Here is a 23,972-nt window from a genome sequence, read left to right on the forward strand (position 1 = left end):
AGAACTATTAGGTCAATGATAATTACATTACATGGTTATTTCTTCATTGAAAAAATATTAAAGGCTATGTAATGCTGGAGTTTGGAGAGGGGCTTTGGAAAGTGAACTGACTGATTGTACTCCTCTGTGCTTCCAGATCTAGTCACACTGTTCCCGTTTCACACCTTGCTCAATTGAGTCAATTGAGACACAGATAGTAGAATCAAACCTTCAAAATAAAACATTGGAAAACATATTACATTAAATTAGCCATGGAGTGAAACTGCAATTTAGCCAACTTGAAATGGCCTAATAATATGGGTGGTAAAGAATAGGTTACACCCATAGACTGTATATTAACAGTCTATGGTTACACCATGTTTCTCCCTGTACACCAACAGCTGCACCTCCAGTCACCAGTCTGTCAAGCTTTTGAAGTTTGCGGACGACACCTCCCTCATCGGACTCATCTCTGATGGTGACGAGTCCGCCTACAGGTGGGAGGCTGACCACCTGGTGACCTGGTGCAAGCAAAACACTCTAGAGCTCAACGCTCTAAAGACAGTGGAGATGGTTGTGGACTTCAGGAAGAACCCAGCCCCACCTGCCCCCATCACACTCTGTGGCTCCACAATTAACACTGTGGAGTCTTTCTGCTTCCTGGGAACTACCATCTCCCAGGACCTCAAGTGGGAGCTGAACATCAGCTCCCTCGTCAAGAAAGCACAACAGAGGATGTACTTCCTGCGGCAGCTGAAGAAATTCAACCTGCCAAAGACAATGATGGTGCACTTCTACACAGCCATCATTGAGTCCATCCTCACATCCTCCATCACCATCTGGTACACTGCTGCCACAGCCAAGGACAAGGGCAGACTGCAGCGTGTCATTCGGTCTGCAGAGAAGGTGATTGGCTGCAATCTGCCGCCGCTCCAGGACCTATACGCCACCAGGACTCTGAAGCGTGCTGGAAAGATTGTGGCCGACCCCTCCCACCCTGGACACTCTTTGAGACACTCCCCTCTGGCAGGAGGCTGAGGTCCATCAGGACCAAAACCTCACATCACATGAACAGCTTTTTCCCCTCCGCCACTAGCCTTATTAACAAGGCCCGGAAACCACCCTGACACTCCACCTTCATGCCACTGTTCTCTCTCTGCTGTAATGCTCTTTTCTCTTTATTTTTTTATTTATATCTTTATTTATTCTTTATTTTTAACTTAATACATACTGAGTAAATATACTTATACTTATATTGTTTGTACCTATACTTATATTGTTTAATATTCAATCTAAAGAATGTGTGACGTGCACCAACAACACCAAAACAAATTCCTTGTATGTGTTAAAAAATGTACTTGGCAATAAAACCCTTTCTGATTCTGTAAGCAGTGGTTTTTTAGGCAGGGGCAAAAAATTACTTTGCACACATGCAAAAACAGAAAATGACACAATTTTACAATGGGCATAACTTGCAGTTCGACGGGAAAACAACACAAGGGTTATAAAATAGAGAAAATGTTTATTTGAGCAAGGTGAGCAAAATTCACAGTTCATTTAAGAGGGCTTTGGTTCTCTTTTGCGCCCCTGCGATGTATTACCGGAAACAGCGCTCCCTTCATTGTAGCTGCCTTGACAACAGCCCTGGTTCACACTTAGGTCGTGCTGACAGTCTCCCCGCGAGCAGAGGCTCTGTGTGACGGCTTTAGTCAACACTTCAGCCGCGGCGTCTGGTTCTTCGGACTTTCCATTTTTAAAATATTTCACCGTCTCGAGTGCGTTGAAGACGTCAGAATTGACCTAAGAAACAGCAAGTGAAGACGAATTATTTGTTCTCTTTCTTTTCCCCCTCTGGTCAACCAGTCTGTTTATGTGGTTGACTGGATTTGAGGGTCCATCCCAGGTAGCCTATTCACAGTGGTGTGTAACGCCGGGCTACTTTTCATTTCTTATTTTACCCCACTGGGTCCAGTTTGTGTGTTTTAACAGTCAGTGGAAGTTTTAACTGGAAGCTTTTGGCATCAGAAAGAGAAAAGAGACCCGAAACCTCGACTACTGACAGAACAACTAAGGTAAGCCTAGGGAAAATACTAACTTTATACTTCTAGAAAAACAAGCTAGGCTATAACAGTAACTAGCCTATATGCTATAAAAATTAATTTAAGCGTGACTGATAATCATTTGTACCTCCATTTGCGACCTTTTAAAACAATAGCGTTATCACTGTTAAAATATAATGCTATTCAAATGTTTGTTTGTTTTTAAGGAATATATTATTAGGTTTTATTAATTGCTTATCCTGTATAATAATGTGTTAGGCAAACTTACTGCCCATCGGTGTGATTTGAATCAGGATGTAGTCTTAGTTAGCCGATACCGTTTTCCCAAGGCATTTATATCCTATTAATAATATACATTGCTTGGTTTTCGTTCCCCTGTTAAATGACAGTTCTCCTGTAACTCCTGTGTGTTAGTTAATATATTTGTTTATCATTTGTTTCAACAATAACCGTTTGTTTGATGTATATGGGACCTGGGGTTAGGGCTGGGCGATATGGAGAAAATCAAATATGCCGATATTTTTGACCAAATACCTCAATATCAATACCGCAACGATATTGTAGTGTTGACTATTGGTGCTTTCACAAAATATTTACACAATGAGATGTTTGATAAATAATCATCAGTAATGTGGATATAATGAGTAAGTGAAGGCAAATAATAGAACAGTTAAAACAGTCTGGTCAGTTCATAAAATGACATCACTTTACTGTAATGCAGCCTTTAAAACCAGGAAAAGACAACACTTATGCCATATTACGATATTATGATATCACGATATCCAAAATCTAAGACGATATCTAGTCTCATATCACAATATCAATATAATATTGATATATTGCCCAGCTCTACCTGGGGTCATAAAGGCATCCTTCATTATTTTAACAGGGTTGTAGCAAGCCTTTTTGTTGTTGTTACCGCCCTCATATAGGCTACCCATATCAAGAGATGGTGTTGGGGATATGGTGGTGGAAGGCAGATATCAAAGTCATGTAGGCTCTTGTTACATCTGTAGTATGTGGTTTCCCGTCAGGGCCTCGATTCACAATCAAAAGTCCTCACTCAATAAAAAAAACAAAACGTGTGAAAAAGCCTAAATAACACCTGGAGCATTGCACCATTTGTAAACCAGCACATGCACATCAGAGATGCACTTCATGTTTGAAATTGAAAGTGAACAAATGACAAAGGTCGAGAGATTTTTTTTCTTTCTAAACGCCTAAATCCCTAAAAATGCAAATATTGCAGGATGTGTGACTCATTGCAGAAACTCCTTTTCTTTTGTGGTAACATCATTTTTCATAATGAGGAAAAGAAAGCCCCTGATGGCAAACTAAACCCTGTGACCCACACCTAAGGCCACGCTGGGGGTGATTTAGGCAGTAATAACATGCTGGCTTTTGTCTGTACGTGTGTGTGTGTGTGTGTGTGTGTGGATGTGTGTGTGTGTGTGTGAGTGTGTTGTTTTATTGATTTATTCATACCCCCAAAGGAAATATTTGCAGCATTCCACCTGCTCCTCCAATTTCCTCACAGAGGATGGCAAGATACAGATAAAGGAACACATACACACTCACGCAGACATGCACACTGCATCACTATGGTGCTATCATGAAGAATGCACGTTCCTAACACAAATGTAGCTTGGGGAACATTCCACATCAGCCATATTAAATCTAGTCTTCGACTTCAAGTTGATACCTTTCTGTGCAGAGGACGTTAATGCTCATTCCTGCTTTGGCGCAGCTCTGCCGGGTCAAATTTGATACTTTGTTGCATCTGGTGAGAAGAAAAAAGTCAGAGTCATTATAAATACTTGTATTAAGATGTCACTTCAGGATGCTTCCTCAGTAGCTGATCAGCACATTACTGTAACCTGTTATCTTTACACGCAAGTCCTGAAGTAATACTGCTGTAAATCAACATGTAAGATAGTAGCCACAGCATGCCAGCTGCTGCTCGTATTGTGCTTTAGGAAGACAAACACAAATCTTACCTTGTAACCATGTTGGCAGCAGTACACAACACACAGTGCAGTCTTCATGCAGCAGCAGCTTTTGCAAAAAGACATCTGAAAATTAGGTCAATGTGGGTTTTTGAAGTAAATGTGAGCGAGACTGCGATTAGGTAGTGTTTTACTTTCCCTGACACAATTTTCAGTATATAGTCATTCTGTGAGTGTGAATGTTGCGCAGAGATGTGTGTGTGTTGGCTTAAACAGCCTCCAAACCAGCCAGTGATCTTTGACCCTAATTCACGCTCACTGTCACTTCAGCTCTAAAGCCTGACAACAAAGAGCAGCTTTTGTTGCTTGAATTACTCTTCCATGCACATTCTTTGCTCCTTCACTCGGCTACTTGTATACGAGTGGGGTAAATGCAAACCGAAACTCTTGCAGGACAAAAACCAAACTAGTCTACTGTGTAAATGTGAGGTGCAAGATAATGAAGTAAATGTTACTTTGTGTCAGGCTTTAGCTGAACCAAAGTACTAATAAAAATAATTTATAAATAATATATTAAATCATTTATTTATAATAAATATTTCATTCAGGTGAGCAATCAGCAACATAGAAGGACAGCCATGAAAAGCGGTCGCCGAAAATGTGACTTTCAGATACTTTGAGAAAGGCAGGAAGTGGTATTTTTAAGGTTCTTTACTTTACTGAACACAGGTCATATCACAGTATTTGAAGTTTAGATCTGAGGTGTAATTTGGAAGCCAAGTCAGCCTTTTGATAGAATTCATAGTCAAATCTGACTGTTATCTTTTAATTATTCAGGCAATGTGTCCAACTGCAGCCTGTGGCCTTATATTCTTCTTTGAGTTAAAAGCTAAGATTCAGATTCAGATAGTTTTATTGTCATTCAAGCATGTTAAAAAACACAGAGGAGCCAAATTTGTGACTCTGACTCAGCAATGTACACAATAAATAATAACACATGTCCTAGCTAGAATGAAATAAAAAATATATTCTAAAACCTTTAATACACAGAGCAGAGGACAGCCTTAAGTCTGTGAGTTCATAAGCCTCCCAGCCTCTGGGAAGAAGCTTCACTTTAGCCTTGTTGTTCTGGCTTTGAGGCTGCGCAGCCTTTCTGCCTGATAATATCAGCATGCTGACATGCTCACAATGATGATGCTTACATGCAGCAGCAATATTAAGCATTTGCTAGCATGCTCACAATAGCACCAAAGTCTAGTTTTGCATGTTTTTTTGGTCATAAACCTAACAAACCACTGAACAAATTAAGATTTGGACTCAATAAAGGCACTAGTGCAAAAGCCAAGTCTTCACCAAAATCATGTCATGGTAATCCATCCAATAGTTGTTGAGACATTTCACTAAATAATCAAAATGTAAAAAAAAAGATATTTCAGTCTGGACCAAAGTGGTAGAGTGAGACGAACATTACTAATAATGTGGCTAAATATGAAGACAAAAATGCTGCACCTCTATACATCTTTAAATGACTCAGACTTGTGTGTAGTGCAATTCCGCACTTCCCACTCTGTCTGTCATACCTATCTGCTGTCTGTGTCACCCTTTTATTTTGGCTGCCATTTCAGGTCATCAGGTCACACAAGACAAGTGTTAGTCAGACCTCTATATGATACAGAGATTAGACAGACACATGGGAATTTTTACTGGAGAAACACAAAGCAACAGACTGCGAAGACAGGAGTGTCAGACCAGTCAAGTTCACTCATGCATGGGCGGATGTAGCATGCATTCACGCATAAAACACAAACACGCATCAGGGCTCTATATCATCCTATATGTGTGTAGGAGTGACGCGTGCAGTGAAGCATTAAGTTTCAGGATGAGTGTGGGCATAGTACTAAAAAAAATTAGAAAAGTCTACGGTATGTGAGCAGCGCTCCAGTCTGCGTCTCACACACTCATTCATTTATGCCAGGCTTTGGTCAGTGCCTCTCTCTCTCTCTCTCTCTCTCTCTCTCTCTTTCTCTCTCTCTCTCTCTCTTTCTCTCTCTCTCGCTCTCTCTCTCTCTCTCACACACACACACACACATAAGAACTGGGAAGTGAAAGAATAGGGGAAATTCTTGCGCTGAATTGCTGCCTGGGCGCTGTGCAGGACAATAGAGAGGGTGTGGGTGTAGAGAGAGAGTTAGTTTACATGTCAAGGCAATTCAGCGAGTTGAAATGTTATGTGAGAGAGGGAGATTATAGTGGTTTGAGCTGTAAATCATGTTCTGTTGACAAGCCCCATACAAAATAAAAGTCACTTTTTTTATATTAAATAAACATACATACACACCCTGTGCCCTCTAGTGCAGTGGGTTTTAAAAAATAAAATTAAAAAATAAATAATCTACACCCTGCCCTTTTTGAAATATTTTTAGCCACAGTCCCCCCTGAACAGTGCAAAAACATTTTGGGTAGAAATAAAAAAAAACTATATAAAGACGTACAGCACAGTGTTGCGCCATCATTGTCTGATTTACTAAAAAACACTTACATTCTACATTTCAACTGTTTACAATCCATCTCTAAATTCACTTCTTTTACAGATGTTCATTTAGGGTACACATTTGGACACATATACATTAATAGTTAATAGTGGGGAGAGTTTTTTTTGCCTTCTCTCAATCATTTTAAGAGAACTGAGCCTTCCACTGTTTGTACTTGTAGCTGCCTGTGGTTGCGGTGACCCTGGCCACTTCCCCCAGTGCTAGATTTCTTCTTCATCAATTCATTGTCTATAGTCAGAGAGCCGTGATGAGTGGGATCTGGTCGAGGCGGACGTGAGTCACTCATAAACGCCGACCAGCGTAGCACGTGTAGTGCAAGCGTAGGGTTTGGTTCAGTGGAAAACAATTCTAAGGTTTCGGCAGAAACCGAACCCCGTCAAAAAGCCCAATATTTGGCCAAATCCGATGCCGAATCCTGGATTCGGTGCATCCCTGGTTTAGACCACCAGGGGGCCCAGACTCTGACACTTACAGGGAGGAACTAAGTTTGTTTGGTTTCAAGCCCATTACATTGTTTGAAAAATGTATCGTGAATGTCAAACGTGGATATACATAATAAGTCATGTACTGTCTTTTAAAAGAACTGGTGGGAATGCTCGTCTTTAAACATGACATTTAAACACATGCTGGAAACACTACTTTTGCTATGACGCTAAGCCATGGGTCCGACTTGTTTTCCCCCCGTAGAGCCACGATTGCACTGAATCAGTATGCTACTGTAAGTGCCCTCCATAATCTGTCTCTGCCCCCACAATTACAGACTTTACTCCAACACAGTGATAGCTGCTGAAACTTTTACCTTCAGCGTACATGGACAAATGCATTCTCCCATACTGTGTTTTTTATATGATGTGTTCTGTTTGTACTGTTTTTGGTTTTTACAATGCTGCATTGTGCAATTTCTTTTTTTTTTTTTTTTTCTGTCACATAGTGCTTTTAATTGATCATTTTGACAAGGATACTAGGGACCCATAGCATGAAGCTTTACCATGGTTATATCTAGTCTATTTTATCATTGCATTGCACTATTCCAATACTGCATGATACTGTTTATAATGGTCTAACTTTACTGGCATTTTGGAGCAGGTCTGTGAAGTAGGAAGGAGCCTGGTTATGGAGGGCTTTGTGCGTGAGGAGGAGGACTTTAAACTGGATGCGTTGGGAAACAGGGAGCCAGTGGAGGATCTGAAGGACAGGAGTGATGTGATCACGGGAACGGGTGTGGGTGAGGAGATGGGCAGCAGCGTTTTGGATGTACTGGAGTTTAATTAAGGCTTTAGCAGGTGAACCATAGAGGATGGTTCCAGTAACCTAAAGCTAGAACATGTATTTTAGACGGGCATTTTGTGAAGGTACTGTACGTTTGATTGATACATGTTTTGATTAGGCAACTGTAGCCAATGTCAAGTTGTGAGTCCGGTTGGTAAATGCTAACACTAGTTAAGCGATAAGCCTGGAAGCTAGCCTCAACGGGACTAGGGCTAGTTTTGTTCTATACATTTTGAATATGCGGCTTCTGCTACCTAACACACTCTAGGCCGTAAAAAGCTTAAAATACAACCCTGTTGGTTCAATTTTATGCTTTGCAGTTATACTGAGCTTGATCATGAGTTAGTTAGTTAGTAAGACTATTGCTCTATGGAGTTTTCAGACAGCTTGTTGAAAGATTGCTATTTTGCAGGGCAATTAGAAAGCAAGAATGCTATATCAGCTAAAGCTTAGCGAGCATGATCAAGTCACCCAGGAGCCTGGCTGTTTATCAGTCTGTCTCTGAGTGGTTGTCCAAGGTTCAGGTCCTTCTTGAGTATCAGGTGTTTATTTCAGCGTACATAGTTATAAATAGCCAACTGAGCCCCCCCCCCCAGATTATGGAGCACTGTCTTTTTCTTTCCACTGCTGCCTTTCTGCTTTTGTCTGTGTTTCCCATCCTGTGATGCTGAGGACATTCGCGACTGGTCTGTTTCCACGACTGCTGTTTGTCTGCACGCCACACATGTTCTCAGTGACGGTTAACACAGTACAGGAACTCCACACAGTCTTACATGCAGTGTCTGTTTTTAGTTTTTTAAATTGCAAGGTGTCTGCGCTGTGACAAAGCTGGCAAGTGGGTTATTATGCAGCATATCATGCAGGAAACAAGTAAAACTGAAATGTCTATGTGACATTTCCCAGCTTGAATGAGATAGCATGTTTGGTAGAAAAATGGAAATGACAGAAATGAGTGTGTGTTTGTATGTGTGGTTAATTGACACATGCTGTGTGGTGACACATGATTCTCAGTGTTTGTTTTTAGGGAAATGTATACTTTATTCTCTTCTACTCTAAATACTGTAATGACTGCAGTGTATTAATATCGAAACAGTCGATATCAGCTATTTTACTTCTTTCCGTGCAAAGAGAAAAACCAACTTGCTATAGCTGAAAGACTGAATTGTGTGTGTGTGCGTGTTAAAGGGAAAGACTGTTTCCATTGATAACATTACAGAAAGGTCCCTGTGTGTATTTTGAACATGAACTCATTTGTATTCATTGATAACAAAGCAGACATCTTAGAGACCTTTTGTTTTATACAGGATGTGTGTTTGCACATAGAAAGAATTAAAGTGATATTCTTGTGTTTCATTAGAATTTGCCTTTTACAGTTCAAATCTAGCAGGAAATGCACCCAATGCTTTTTCCTTTAATCTTCCACTTTATCAGCAGCCTTGAGGTTTGAAGTTTTTTTTATTTTTTTCGCTGAGACTGGCTGCTCTCCCTGTCTATGCAGAATTACTATACGTGTTCCTCTTTTACAACTGCATTTCTCTTTCTCTGTTTCCCAACAGCAGTTGTTACCAATGGAGCCCCGACTGAGAGACAGTCTGAGGGTTGTGTTTGTCTTGATCATCTTCTCAGCAGGTGAGATAACCATACTTGATAAAAAAACGTTACGTTACGTTAAGTAGCTCTTTTAGCTTCATGTTCATTGTCACAACTGTGTTGCTAAACACTGTAGCTCTGCTGGGCCTGTTTCTGTATGTGGTGTGTGTTGTCAGGTGTAGACATATTCAAGAAGAGACATTCAGATACAACATATGATAAAAACTTCAGACACCACTAGGGCTGCACAATATATCGTTTTTTTTATCGTCATCAGCTGGCGCAATATAAATATCGTGAAAGGAAATTTGACCCATTTTCAAAAAGTTTCTATATCAGAACTTTGGGTTTCTTTCAACCAAATTGTCAAAAAAATAACATGGATGGTTCCATACAACGCTCCTCACAAGTTCACTACTTTCATTGAATTTGGGTGTTTTATTCAATCTTATAGCATTTGAAGAACAATTGATGAATGTTGAAAAATGTGACAAAAATGTCAGAAAAAGCGCAGAAAAAGGGGAAAAAAATTGACAAAAACATCAGATAATGTGACAAAAAACATTAGGGAAAGTGACGAAAACATTGAGGGAAAGCGACAAAAGTGTTGAAAAAGACGACCAAAAAGATTTTTTTAAATTTTGACCCAGAAAAACTAAAAGTTGCATCGTCGACAGGAAGATAACACAAGGGTTAGTTAAAAACGTGTTGAAGGGAATATAAACCCAGCTAATTAGGTTAAGACAGGTATGACATACAAGAATAAAAGCTTGTTGATGCTTTAAATAAAAAGGTAGCATCAAACAGAAAAGTCTTCAGCCTCGGTTTAAAAAGAACTGAGTGTTGCAGCGGAGCTGCAGTGTTCTGGGACTTTGTTCTAGATATGTGGTACATAGAAAATTAACTCAACATTTACACAAGTCCAAAATGTGACCGTGACCAATATTTGAGCCCATAAGAAAATTGGAAGGTGTGGTTTAAAAAAAAAAAAAACAGTTGACACATACTGATTTTCATTATTTTCATAAAAATATCACTAAATCAGAACTGGATGAGATCCAGTGGTGGGAAGTAACTAACTACATTTACTCAAGTACTGTACAATTTCGAGGTACTTAACTTTATACATCTCCTCCACTACAATGCACTCTCCTATATTTATTGGACGCCTTTAATTACTAATTACTTTGCAAATTCAGAATCATAATACAAAATATAACCAACCAACAAACAAACGATGATGTATTATTATGGATGAAGATATGTATTTATCCCTTAGTGATCCCTCAATGGCAGTAGTATATAAATTAAAAAAATAAGCCCCTCCTTTTTTTTTACCTTAGTTAATCTGAATATTCTTCCACCACTGATGAGATCAGTATTTCGTGATGAACATGTTTTAGTGTGAGCTCATGTGTTGAAACCTCCAGTGTCAGCATTGCATTCCCGACTCTTATTTAGATTGAATGTATTTTTTTATAACCATAATAACGCTTCAAGGAAAACTAAACATCAAGCCACATTTTGTCTATGTGTGCATACTTTTGTCTCCTTTAGGTTCAAGCGAACATGACCTGGACTGGAAGTTCTGTGGCACCTGGCGTCATGGCAATGACTCCCTGATGCTGAACGTTGACCTGACCACAGGCTGTAGCGAGATCTCAGTCTCGGCTAACCGGAGCTCCCTGTCCATCGACGGGCAGATCACAGCTCAGTGTAGGCGGTCTGACAGGATTGCCCTCGGGAAGTTTGGACTGGAGTCACAGGAGGAAACTCCATTCTGTCTGTACTGGGAGCCAATTCTTGGCCAGTTGAAGCTGCAGCTAAATCACAAAAAGGAGGCAAGACGAGGATTTTGTTGAGAAATTTCCATGCAGTGCGACATTTTAACGTTAATATATAACCATTTTTTGAAGACAAGTAAACCTTTCAGGTTACTTTATTTGTGCACTGACAGTAGCTCAGTCATTAGGGAGATGGGTTGAGAACCGGACAGTTGCTGGTTCAAGTTCCCATATGGACCAAAGTATGGTGGTGGACTGGTAGCTGGAGAGCTCTTGAGCAAGGCACTGAACCCCCACTCACTCTGACATGTTTCAATTAGTGCATGTAGAGGTACTGAGCATGTGTGTGTGATTCAGGCCTGTGTGTAATGTGTATAATAACAACAGAGTGAAAACATTGTAATTTCCCTTGTGGGATTAATAAAGTATAAATTCTTCTTCTTATTATTAGATTTGTCAACTAGGAAAGCATACTAAAATGTGATACAAGGTACTTGTTGTACCTTTTCAAAGCTGGCTCACTGTGAGAGAATGGGAAAGCACTGATCAGTTTTTCTTATTTTGCTGTTCAGGTTGGAGGAGAGAACCTTATTCTGTGCTGGCCTGACAGAATGCAGCGCTCCTGCTGCACTGATCTGTCTAATGGTGCCAACACAGGCGGAGCAACCTACGGCATCAAGGATGGAATGGCCAACACTGATTTGATCACAGACAAAATAATGAGAGCCTACATATTTAAAGGAGATCACATCAACTGCAGTAAGGAAGAATGAATGTTACCTACAGCACATCTGTAAATGGAATCTATTTATCAAGATGAAGGTTTTACTGATTGTACATACATTGAAGATGTTCTGTTTTATTTTCTGCTCCTATGAGTCGGTGTTTCCACATTGATTGTTACACTTTTTAAGTCACATGTATGTAATACTTAAATGTGGAATACCTTATTAACAAAAAGGACTCAAGAGTTAATTCTACCCAATCTCCAAAGATGATACAAATGGGCTTTAGAGTCAGATTTTGATTTGAGTGTCATAGTCTAAATGTTGAACCTGTCAAATTCAAAACTGGGCTTCTTTTGCAGCGACATTATGTGATCAAGAGAGCCAGGGATCCTCCCAAGTCAACATGTAATTTCCTCTCTTTTTTTTCCCTCAAATGCACCATCACATTGACTGTCGAAGTAGCATGACTGTGTTTTTGTAATCAAGGGGACTTTGACTAAAAACAGGAAGCTAAACGTTATACTATATAAGGGCGTTGGCTATAAAATAACCTTTCTTCTTTTAAAAGACCATCTGAAACCACAGTTTTTTAACCTAATATCATGGTGGTGTGTGGTTGTGTGTCTCCAGGGCGTCCAGGGCTCAGCATCGCTGCCCTCACAGCTCCGAGATGGAGATGGGAGAGAATTTCAAAGGCCAAAACGTCACAGCGCCTGTAAGACTAACACACACAAAAAGAGTTCAAGTTTGCTGTGTTGTTTTTTGAAACAACATTTACATTTCTATTTCTTCAGAGCACATTACCCGCATATTCAAAATTTCCTCTGAGTCACAAACAGAAACTGAACCGTTGAACACGTTTTGCTAGTGAAGGGAAGTTTCATAAGGCAATCATTTAAAACACTGATTATTTTTTAGTTAGTGACTTGATAACTTAATACTCATCATAAAGCTTGTTTTGTTTAAGAAAACAAATAATATATATAATATATAGCAATAGCTACTGCAAAGATAAAATAAAAAGTTAAAATGTCTTCTTCATCGGCAGCAATGGATGAAAACAACGCATTTCTTGTCGGATATGGACAATTAAGGATTTAGTCTCTTAGTTTACATTAATTAGTATATACTGTATAAAGTGCAGTTAATAATTAATTCAGAAAATTAACTGTCATACATATTCATTCATTCATTCACTCAGAGGTGCGACGAGATCTCGCGAGATTAAAATGTGACGAGACTTCTCGTCAAGGTAAAAATTGTTTCGCGATATCGGTCACAAGTGCAGAGCAGTAGCCAGTAGACGGTCGTGGTGTGCGATACTGCAGTATTTGGTATCGATCCAATACCAAGTAATAACAGGGCCAATATCGACGATACGATACTGACAATTTTTAATAATTAAGGAGGATGAATTTTGTGATTTTACATTTTGATTATTAATTAGGTAAAAAAAGGCTTGGGCCTCTACATTAGCATAGAAGATCCCGAAGTTGACTCTGAGTTCACTTTTTCAGAGCGGTAGCGGAGATGCAGTTGTAAAAAGCTGCCGGTAAAACCCAGCGTTAGAGAGTACAGCCGCTCTCTCTTTTGTTTTTGGGGCATTTCAGCCTTTGATTGAAAGGACAGCTAGATAAGAAAGGGAGAGGGGGAAGACATGCAGGAAATTGTCACAGGTCTGACTTGAACCCTGGACCTTCTGCATTGAGGCATACACCTCTTTTTATGTGCGCCTGCTCTACCAACTGAGCCAACCCAGCCTCTCTCTCTCTCTCTCTCTCTCTCTCTCTCTCTCTCTCTCTCTCTCTCTCTCGCTCTCTCTCTCTCTCTCTCTCTCTCTCTCTCTCTCTCTCTCTCTCTCTCTCTCTCTCTCTCTCCCTCTCTCTTACTCGCGCCCAACACATACACACACGGACTGCAGCGTGCCCTTCAGTGTGGCGCTGACTCGCACAGATCGCTCTCTTTCTGTCTTTTTTAATGAGTCGGAAGAAAGCAAAACCTAACTTTACTTTTAATGATATTAAACAAAGACAAATGTTCCCCCCTCGTCTTAAAATGGTCATTAATCAATATAAGAGCAGCTACTTCCTTGTTTACTAGAGGTGTGAATCTTCACTGATCTCCCGATTCGATTACAATTATCATGTCTTCGATTCAATATCTCGATGCATCACGATACGTCAAAAAAAAAATTCTATTAAAGCCATATAGGATATTTGACTTGACAAACTTGCATTGTCCAAACTGCAATAAGAAACTTTAGACTGGAATGATGAGGTGTTTGGGTTCATTTCTTTAAGGTAACCTACCAGGAAGGTTTGACCTATTTTGGATTACTCATATACCACCCTACTTTTAACCAGTAAATCTATTGTGCTGTATTGGAATAACTGACCACTTTAACAAAAAAGGTATTGTTTACTGAACGATAACTTAAATGTACAAATAATATTTAGTTAGATTGAATAATAAAAAAAAAACATAACACAAATCACACCCTTCAAATATGCTAACTGCAATATTTCTTCAAATGATATTACACACAACTACCCCTTTACCCGTTTCTCTATCAGTTTCCACTTAAAACACTCCAGCTACACAAAATGATTCCTCCTTACAGCAGTTTCAATGTAAAACATACTCAAACCCTATCAAACCACTGTGTTACCACACCCACACACACACACACACACATACATACACCCACACACGGCGAGAGAGTTGGTGGTAGCTCGTGTGGACGTGCAGGACGTTATCTTCAGTGAAGCAAACACACAGAAATCCAACTTACAGTTAGCTGTTAGTCTAAGAAACACAGCTCAAAAACAAAAACTAGTCACCTGCTACGGCAAAGGCTACTGAGAATGTTATTTTTCATTTGAATGTTTATGCTGCGGCCGGAAAATTAACGAGCAACATCATTGCGTTATAATCGATTATGATGGGCCACTGCATCGATGCAGCATCATCCATGTCTGCATCTCGCTGCGTTGATTATTTGATCAATTTCAACACCTCTATTGTTTACCGCTGCAAACGCTTGGTTATGTTGTAACCTTGGTTCTCTGAGGAAAGACTATTTTTCCAGTCATACTGTATTTCTTAATTGAAGTTTTCTTTAAAATAGTGTTAAAATCTCGTCTCGTTCTCGTGAACCCAATCTCGTGTCTGGTGTGTCTCGCCGAGTGTCTCGTCACACCCCTCCTCTAAGCGTATAACATCCTGAGAGTGAGTATGCTGCTTCACATCTGTGACTGTGGTTTGCCATTTTTATTCATTGGCTTACTTTATAGCAGGTTTTTAACCCAGCGAATGAGTAACTGGGTTAACATTTTAGTTGAGAAAATAGGTGAGAGGTTAACCACATGAAAGAGAATGATAGCAGCATTTTTACTGACAACTAGAGGAGGGATTTTGAAAGCAGACATTTGTCCTCCTAACCATCTTAAAATATGGCCATTTGTGTAAGTACCCGGCAATCAAACGTGCTGATCTACTAATTACAGCATGGGCTTGTGATGCACAGTCACAAAAAGAGCATCAGGGTGCTTCAAGTCATTGATTCAACTCCAAATTCAAAACTTTAAAACATTTTAATTTGTTGACATTGTTCCTACATCCTGTATTTATTGAAATGGCTAAGAATCGAGGCTTGGTTTATGGATAGCGGTTTTCCAGTTCACTGTTCATGCATTGGCATGAAAGTGAATTGACCCAAACATTGGTATGCTTGCTCTAACTTTGCAGTGGTCCTTTCTCTGTGTAAATTCTGTTTTCCAGGCCACTAGAGGTGCAGAATCCACTATTATTGTCTATCTCCCCCCTGCTTTAAAAAAAGCTGCAAAACTGAGAAGCAAAGTAGTCTGCACCTTCTTCAAAAACAACTCCCTGTTCCAGGTAAGGCTATGTCCGCCCTCGATCAACACAGCCACCATGAAGATATGTCAGTGTGACTTCACACACCATAGTGTCTGCCATTTTTCTTGATCCAAGCCTAGACTTTGAAATAATATATAAATTCTACTGACATGACATCTACACTGAAATACTCCAGTTCTCCTGTGTATAAATATGTAGACTGTGTTATATCAGGGGAAAGGTAAATGTGTGTGTGTGTGTGTGTGTGTGTTCCAGGACGGTCACAAGGAGCACAGGGTTCTTGATGATGTGGTGGAAATCACTGTGGAGAACGAGGTGATCATTGATCTGTCTGAGCCAATCAGGATTGGCTTTCACCATGACGTAAGTTTGTGTGCTTTTTGTGCCTTTTTGTCTGTATCAGTGCGTGTCCCCTAGGGGTGGAACGGTACACAGAAGTCACGGTTCGGTACATACCTCGGTTTAGACATCACGGTTCGGTTCGGTACAATGGAGGGAAAAGCATAACAAAAATGCAGAAGGCAATTTTTTTTATTGTGCATGTCTCGGGCTGTACCACCTAGTGTCATCTAGTCTCTCCCCTGAGCTAGCTGCAACAGCCTGAAGTATGTAAAGTATGATGTAAACAGTAAGTACCCCACATCATCTCCAGACTCCATCTGGAACTTGTAAACAAAATAAGACAATCAGCTATAAAACTGAAAATACAGCATTTCTTATTTATGAAAGTGTAAATTACATAGAATAATAACAAAACAAAATTCTACTTAGGCGAGACCTTCCCCCACAAAAGATAAAAGAAAATTGAAGATGACATGTAAATTCTGATTGCTTCAGTGATTGTTTTGGCCCTATTTATATTTGTATCTAAAGGCTGGTTAAGCACTGTAGGGAGGAAAAGTTGGAGAAAAAAAAATGTGTCTCGTTCCAGTGATTGGCACGTGGGTGATGGCGTCGGATATGCGTTAGCATGTTAGATGTATTTCCACTCACATACCCAACAACTGCTGAACAATGCCGACACACAGTCCTCGTCTTATCCACCTCGCCTCTCTCGCCTGTACTACTGTAACTGACTCATAAAGAGGCCTGCGGGTCTTCTTACTCTTGTGGGTCGATACCACTTCCTATAGGCTAGGCTACTCGTCCTTATTGCTGCTAGCTCTGACTCACTCACTGGACCGTCGACATGTAGGTGGAGCTTCAGAGCGGGGGGTCCGTAAAGGGTGTCCCTAAAGAAACTCGTATCTAACAGTAGTTCCGCATTACATTAATTCATTAATTTTATTTATTTTTATACCGTGTATTCGCAGCGTAAATTCACGTACCGAACCGAGACGCCCGTACCGTTTCGGTTCAATACGAATACATGTACCGTTCCACCCCTAGTGTCCACATTATATTGTCTTGTTATGAAGAGTTGAGTTGGATACATTTCACAATCTTCTCAAATGTGGGTTTGCTGCAGATGCTGTTGAAAAAAAAAAAAACACACACGCTCCTTGCTCGTTCCATGACGTCTGCTTCAAGCCGTCCGTCTACTTTATGAACACAGAGAACACACAGAAACCACATGATGGTTTATTTTCTTACCTCACATGTTGCGAAAACAGATGTCGCTGTCTGTGCGCTTAGGATTGTCTGTTGCTTCCTCTCTGCAATGCACATAAACCAATCGTTTAGTGTCATACCTGTACGATATCTGTATTATTGATATTAAAGTGTGACTTGAACTATCTGGGGTGATGTATTCACGCATCAAGCCAGATTTTACATGTAGGACTTGATTGATAGGACTAATTACAGTGGCGGCTCTTTCAATCATTACTGAATCAAAGGGTGCAAGGGTTACCTTGAAACGTGGTTAATATGAATAAAAATGTTCAGCATCTTAATGGGAAGTGATTACAGCTCACATCTGTCTCTCTCTCTTTTCATTTCAGAAAATGCAATCAAGGAGATGTGTTTCATGGGACACCAGGAGAGGTTGGAACCCTTTAGAACCAACCTTATAAACAACATATATCTGATATATGATGTTTACGTATTTTTAAATCTGTATTTGTCTTTGTGCAGATCCGTCACAGGTCAATTGGTTGGAGGATGGATGCAAGACAGAACAGAAAGGAGCCAAATACACCGAGTGTCTCTGTAACCATCTCACGTACTTCTCTGTACTAGTGGTGAGACATGCGGCTACTTTTTCTTTTTACACAAGAAACAAAGCATGTATGCACGGAGCATTATTAACATTAATCAACTACAAAACAAAAATATTTTACACACACATACAGACACTGTTACACATGCTCATATGTTGGTGTATGAAGGCCTTGTTGCTCTGCTCATTGCTCTGTGTCCCTTGACAGCAAATGGAGCCTCGCTCAGTGCGCCACCTCCTGGCACTGACCGCCATTACATCTCTGGGCTGTGCTGTGTCTGTGATCAGCTGTATTGCTCTCATCATTCATCTCTGCAGGAAGAGGTTAAGGCTACTTTTCTGAGAGCGTATGCAGTTTATGGAAAAGATATATATATATATATATATATATATATATATATATATATATATATATTTCTTTTACAATTTAATAACCTATTCCTTTTCATTCCACTCTCCCTCTAGCAGGCGATCAAAGGAGCAGTCCGTACCCATCCACTTAGGCTTAGCTGTGTCTCTCGCCTTCCTCAATCTGCTCTTCTTCCTCACTGGGGTCCTGGCCAACGTGGGAGGGGAGAGTGTGTGCCCCTGGGTGGGGGCGGGCCTCCACTACACCCTCCTCAGCTCCTTCACCTGGATGGGCATAGAAGTTTTCCACACCTTCTGGTTGGTCTACATGGTTTTCATCCCCCCCCCAAAGCCATATGTATGGAACCTGGTCGGCTTCGGTGAGCATGTGAATTAATATTTCTACAACTGTACTTCATGGCACATTTCTTTTAATCAAGGTTTATTTTAATTCTTTTTTTTATATAAACAACACCGCACAGCAGTCAATGGGCACATAAGCTCAAATGTTTGACCCATCCCATGGCCAGGATGACAGGCAGTTTAAACTGATGAAAATACAAAAGCAAAAAAAAAATTATATATATATATACATACAGTACAGTATCTCACAAAAGTGAGTACACCCCTCACATTTTAGTAAATATTTCATTATATCTTTTAATGGGACAACACTGAAGAAATTACACTTTGCTACAATGTAAAGTATTAAGTGTACAGCTTGTATAACTGCTGTCCCCTCAAAATAACTCAACACATAGCCATTAATGTCTAAACTGCTGGCAACAAAAGTCTGTACACCCCTATGTTAAATTCCCATAGAGGCAGACAGATTATTATTTTTAAAGGCCAGTTATTTCATGGATCCAGGATACTATGCATCCTGATAAAGTTCCCTTGGCCTTTGGAATTAAAATAGCCCCCCCCCCCCCACATCATCACATACCCTTCACCATACATAGAGATTGGCATGGTTTTATTTCAGTTAGCCTAATAGCTGGTTTGATTTGCATTGAGAGATGATTTTATGGAAAGTACCCCATGCCAATCTCTAGGGAACTTTATCACCAAGTCTGAAAAGGGCCTCCACGTCGAGTAAAAGTTTGATGCAAATCTTCATGGCTCATGCAGGTAAACAGGTTATTAATGTATGCCCTTTGAAAATTCTTCTCCAGTTCTCCCTGCTCTTCCTATAATCATCCTGGCTGCAGTCGGTGACATTTATGGAGTGAGAAAGGTGGTGCCGAGCGATGACGTCTCCGATCCTTATCTGATGTAAGCACGATTATTTGAACAGGATATTTGCTGTAGAGAAACAGACGCAGCAGTGCGTGGATACTGTATAAATAAAAGTTAACAGTCAATCACAAAGTCCCACAACCTGTGTGTTGACAGTAGCCATCAGCAGGAATATGATGGTATGTCTGTTTTTAGAAAAAAACTGAATTCATTTGAACATTATTCTGGCCTTGTCTTGGTCCTCTTTGGGATTATTAGCTCTGAGTGCATTTGGTGTTTCCAGGTGCTGGATGAAAGAGAACCACGAGGCCCTGCTCGCCCACTATTTCACCACTATGACAATCCTGGCCGTCCTGGTGTCCTCGGGCATTGTGATGCTCTTCCTGGTCTACAGGGAGATCCGCACCAGGGAGGAATGGAGGCAGAGCCGTGTGACTTTTCTCAGCATCTGGGGCCTCAGCTGCCTCTTTGGGACAACTTGGGGTCTGACCTTCCTGGACTTTGGTCCGCTCTCTGACTTTGTTCTCTTCCTCTCCTGCATCCTCAACTCGTTTCAAGGTCTGTGCTTGCGGTGTACTGTGCCAGTTAAAAACATATAGACTTCAGTCAGTCCACATTATACCTGCCGTCTATATGATGTTGTTATATTTTGCTATCAGCTTCTATTCACTTATGTTTATGTTTTGTATTTTCTTCTCATTTACAAGAGACCATACCACAGAACTATCACAACAGGATATACTTGCATTTTCACCCATTATACAGTGTCACCAGACTTTTTACATTGCATTACGTCATTTTCACCTAGGCAAATATACTGATCCAAAGAGTAAAAAAAGACTTAACATAAATCATGACAAGCTACATATTTTAGTAACTGTAACATCATCTTGTTATTACCACATTCACAGAACGTTGAACTATATATAGTCAGGGGTATTTTCATTGTTGGCCGTGTATTTGGGGCCAGTGGTCCATTGTATCAGTGTGGGAATGAGACAATGGCCATGGTTAATCAAGGCCTTCTGTTACTGTTGCCTATCAGAAGAAAAGCAGTTTCCTGTCACATGAAGGGGGCTTGTTTTTGATTAAGGTCCAAAAATTCCACTCATTAACCCCATTTTTGCTGCACATCGGTAGCTCAGTAAGATACTTTTCCATGCCAGCTGGCTAACGTGACAGTTTGATGATATAACTTGTTCTATTTGAATTTTATGTATTTATTAAACATGTAAAGAAATACTTAGACATTATGGGAAATACACAACACCCATTTGCTTTCTTGCCGATAGTTAGGTAATAAGATTCATACCACTCTCATGTCTGTATGGCAAATATGAAGCTGCAGCCAGGAGCCGGCTAGCTTAGCTTAGCATAAAGACTCCTGGCCTAGCTCTGTTTAAAGGTAATAGAATCCACCCACTAGTCTCAAAACAACTCAAACCTAAAGTGAGAAGCTGCAGCAAAATGGTTTTAATCAACATACTTAGAAATAAAACCAGGGATTACTGACAGGCAAACTTTTACTTTATCAACAGAGCCAAACCAACAAACTTTCACACAGTTCACAGTTCTTTAAAAATGTTAGGGGATACACATACCAGCGTCCTGTGACAGCTAATGAAGCTAATGGAGTAGATTCTTCATTTAGATTGCACATCTTTAAAGTGCATGTTTGTTTGTTTCAAAATTCTGATAAGTAACAACATTCTACAGTTACTATATATTTTGATTACTTTCTACCTCAGATTAGTTTTGAAAATAGGTCAAGTTAGTTTTTCCCACCGGAAGATGTTTGTCTTGTGTCATTTACATAAAGTATATGTATGTATGTATTTAAGACCTGCCTAAACCTACCCTATAAATAGAGAAAACAAAGTAATGATTGAACCTTGGTTGTGCTCTGTTCTCCCAGGTTTCTTCCTGATGCTGCGCTTCTACATGCTGGACTTGATACGGAAACAGGCTGGGGGCTCTGCTCTGGGCAGCACCAGCACCGGGTCTACCAGGCAACACATGCTGCAGTCCCAGGAGAAGAGTTAGATGGACTTAAAAACATGTGGCACATCAACGCTGCAGCAGTCTTAGTCATAGTCTTCTTATCAAAGTAATTAACCAAATGGAGAGAAAAACGCACTGGCTGTGACACCGTTTCTACAGCTGAAATTCTGTTGTCAGTTGTGGTTTCTGCTGGGAAAAGTGGAGTGTCATCATCCCACAACTGAAGAGTGACTCAAAACAGCAGTGAGCGAGCTTTCCATACGTCTTACACCTCTCATTCTTCTGGTATCCTCTGGTTTTAAACATCACAGACCAGCTGGGTTGGTAAACACAAGCACACTGAGTGAAATTCACAGACATCGCCTTATTGGAGCACCAGCTTGTCAAGTTAAATGACTTCATTCTCGTGGGTGCAAATAGTGTTCATTAGTCATCTCATGAGGTGAAGAGTAAGCAAATTGTCCCTTGTGCAATACATTACTTTTGTTTAATTACAGCCACAGATTGCACATGCATGGGGAATAGTTTTTCATAATCACCTTGCTGGAAGTATTTTAATCAACAAGATCCACTCAAAACTAGGGATGCACCGAATCCAGATATTTGGGGTTCGGCCAAATACCGAATCCACTGGTTAAGATTCTGCCAAATCCGAAACTGAACCTGAAGTTGCTGCATTCTGGCTGCTGTCTGTAGATTCCTTCATGCACAACTCGTATTCTTTCGGCTGTTTCATACCAGATGTTGTAACAGCGGTGATGTTGTGTATTGTTTAGGGTCCTCGCCACCGCCAGACTAATCAGCATTGCAGATTGAACATGTAGCTGGACTTGAATGGCCTTCTTTTGACTGAAAGTACTGCCAAACAACACTTTCTGCTCACAAATTCCATTTCCACTTTCTCAGAGCCTACTGCATTGAGCGCTCCACCTACGTAATCAACGGCGTCGTCATTAAGTCGACCAGCGTAGCGCGCGGAGTGAGAGCGTAGGGTTCGGCAGAAACCCAACCCCGTCAACAAGCCCAATATTCAGCCGAACCCGAACCCTGGATTCGGTGCATCCCTACTCAATACTGGTTCATAAAATGTACTTGATTTATCTTCTCTGGGACAGTGGAGAATAAATGACATCATCTCTCAGGAACTCACAATACTCATAATACTCATAATACTCATAATACAGGCCTGGAGCCTATCGTCGTAGAATAACTAGACTGGGTCTGGTTGTAGAAGAGAAAGAATTTATTTGAGGTATTTTAAATTGTAAACTGGATATAAAGAGACAGAGAAATGTGAGGATCTTAAATGATTTCCATTATACTGTACTGTCTGCAAAGAAAAACTATATATTATTATTATTATTACTGAAGCTCTCCTTGGACCTTAGATAAGCTTTTTTATTTTTATTTTATTTTGTACTGCGTAAGCATTTGTTTTATAGCTAATTTTAAGTCCTTGTAGCACTTTAGATTTTCAGTCTTTAAAAGAAAATGTATGTATAGAATCTCTGAAAGACATTTCATATACAAAATGTAAAATAATAGCTGGATATAATGTTACAATTAACATAAAACATAATCAGAAAAATGGACCAAAACTTTAAATTGAGTTATATTTAACTATATGTAGTCCGATTTAAAACAGAAATGCCCTATTCCTGTATATATTATTTGACTGTATGACGTTTATTTCATCTCCAGCAAAACCGTCAAGTTTGTGTTTAGTGTGTGATATTTGCAATTTTTTATTTTCCAAGGTGAAATTGTATGTCATTCACATGATTGTGTATAGTTGAGTTTTAGTGGATAGATGTTAATAGAGTGCTAATAAAAAAAAGTTGCTTAAAATAATGTGTGTGTGCGCATACGCGAGTGTGCACCAGTGCAAAGTAAGCACTTTCGAAGCTTGCTGTTTTCCTGCGCAGCCATCCCTCCTTATCTGTGCCTGTGTTTCCTTCCTGGGGGGGTTGACATTTGTTGTTCTCTTCACAAATATGCTGCTTTTCTATGGAATTCTCAATGTCTCTGCTACTATGTCTGTCAACAGTTTTCATTCCCCAAGATCATAAAACTCAGTGCTGCAAGAAGCTGACTAAACTCTCACCGGAAAAGCAAACATGACTTTTATCTGCACTGCCATCCAATGCAGGCAAAGCGTGTGAAGATGGCCTCAAACCACAAGGTGTCTCCACCACCAATATGACCAGAAAAGTCATGATGAATTTGTAAAAGTATTGCATTGTACAGTGCTAATAGGTGCTCACTGCTGTGGTGTTTCAGTGTCAGCAGATGGCACTCTTGTCTGCCTAGCCTAGTGGTCGTCACTGGGAACTTTCTGTGTTCCAAAGATTAAAAAGTTTGGGTATTTGTTCTATTGGGTTTGTGGGTAATATGCATCTTTGCTCTCTTTACATCAAGGACCACAATGGAAATAAC

General features: G+C 40.1%; 1 protein-coding gene across 3 annotated transcripts; it reads left to right on the forward strand.

The window, feature by feature from the left end:
* The first annotated feature begins 1,543 nt into the window (after nucleotides 1-1,543).
* Nucleotides 1,544-23,910, forward strand: adgrg1 (adhesion G protein-coupled receptor G1). Of its 3 annotated transcripts, none has more exons than XM_078247637.1 (15): nucleotides 1,544-2,051; nucleotides 9,366-9,435; nucleotides 10,954-11,237; nucleotides 11,753-11,939; nucleotides 12,268-12,313; nucleotides 12,539-12,623; nucleotides 15,689-15,805; nucleotides 16,043-16,150; nucleotides 17,731-17,773; nucleotides 17,864-17,970; nucleotides 18,157-18,272; nucleotides 18,414-18,676; nucleotides 19,472-19,571; nucleotides 19,819-20,093; nucleotides 21,451-23,910. In XM_078247637.1, exons 2-15 carry the CDS (start codon nucleotides 9,375-9,377, stop codon nucleotides 21,576-21,578), a joined length of 1,920 nt encoding a protein of 639 aa, XP_078103763.1. In that variant the 5' UTR covers nucleotides 1,544-2,051; nucleotides 9,366-9,374; the 3' UTR covers nucleotides 21,579-23,910. The 3 variants fall into 3 exon arrangements, with proteins under 3 accessions (XP_078103763.1, XP_078103685.1, XP_078103845.1); XM_078247559.1 differs by having other exon boundaries at nucleotides 1,545-2,051; nucleotides 9,363-9,435; XM_078247719.1 differs by having other exon boundaries at nucleotides 1,546-2,051; nucleotides 9,363-9,435; nucleotides 18,417-18,676.
* Nucleotides 23,911-23,972: the final 62 nt, after the last annotated feature.

This window comes from Sander vitreus, chromosome 1 (genome assembly GCF_031162955.1).
Source record: "Sander vitreus isolate 19-12246 chromosome 1, sanVit1, whole genome shotgun sequence".
Classification (NCBI taxonomy): domain Eukaryota; kingdom Metazoa; phylum Chordata; class Actinopteri; order Perciformes; family Percidae; genus Sander; species Sander vitreus.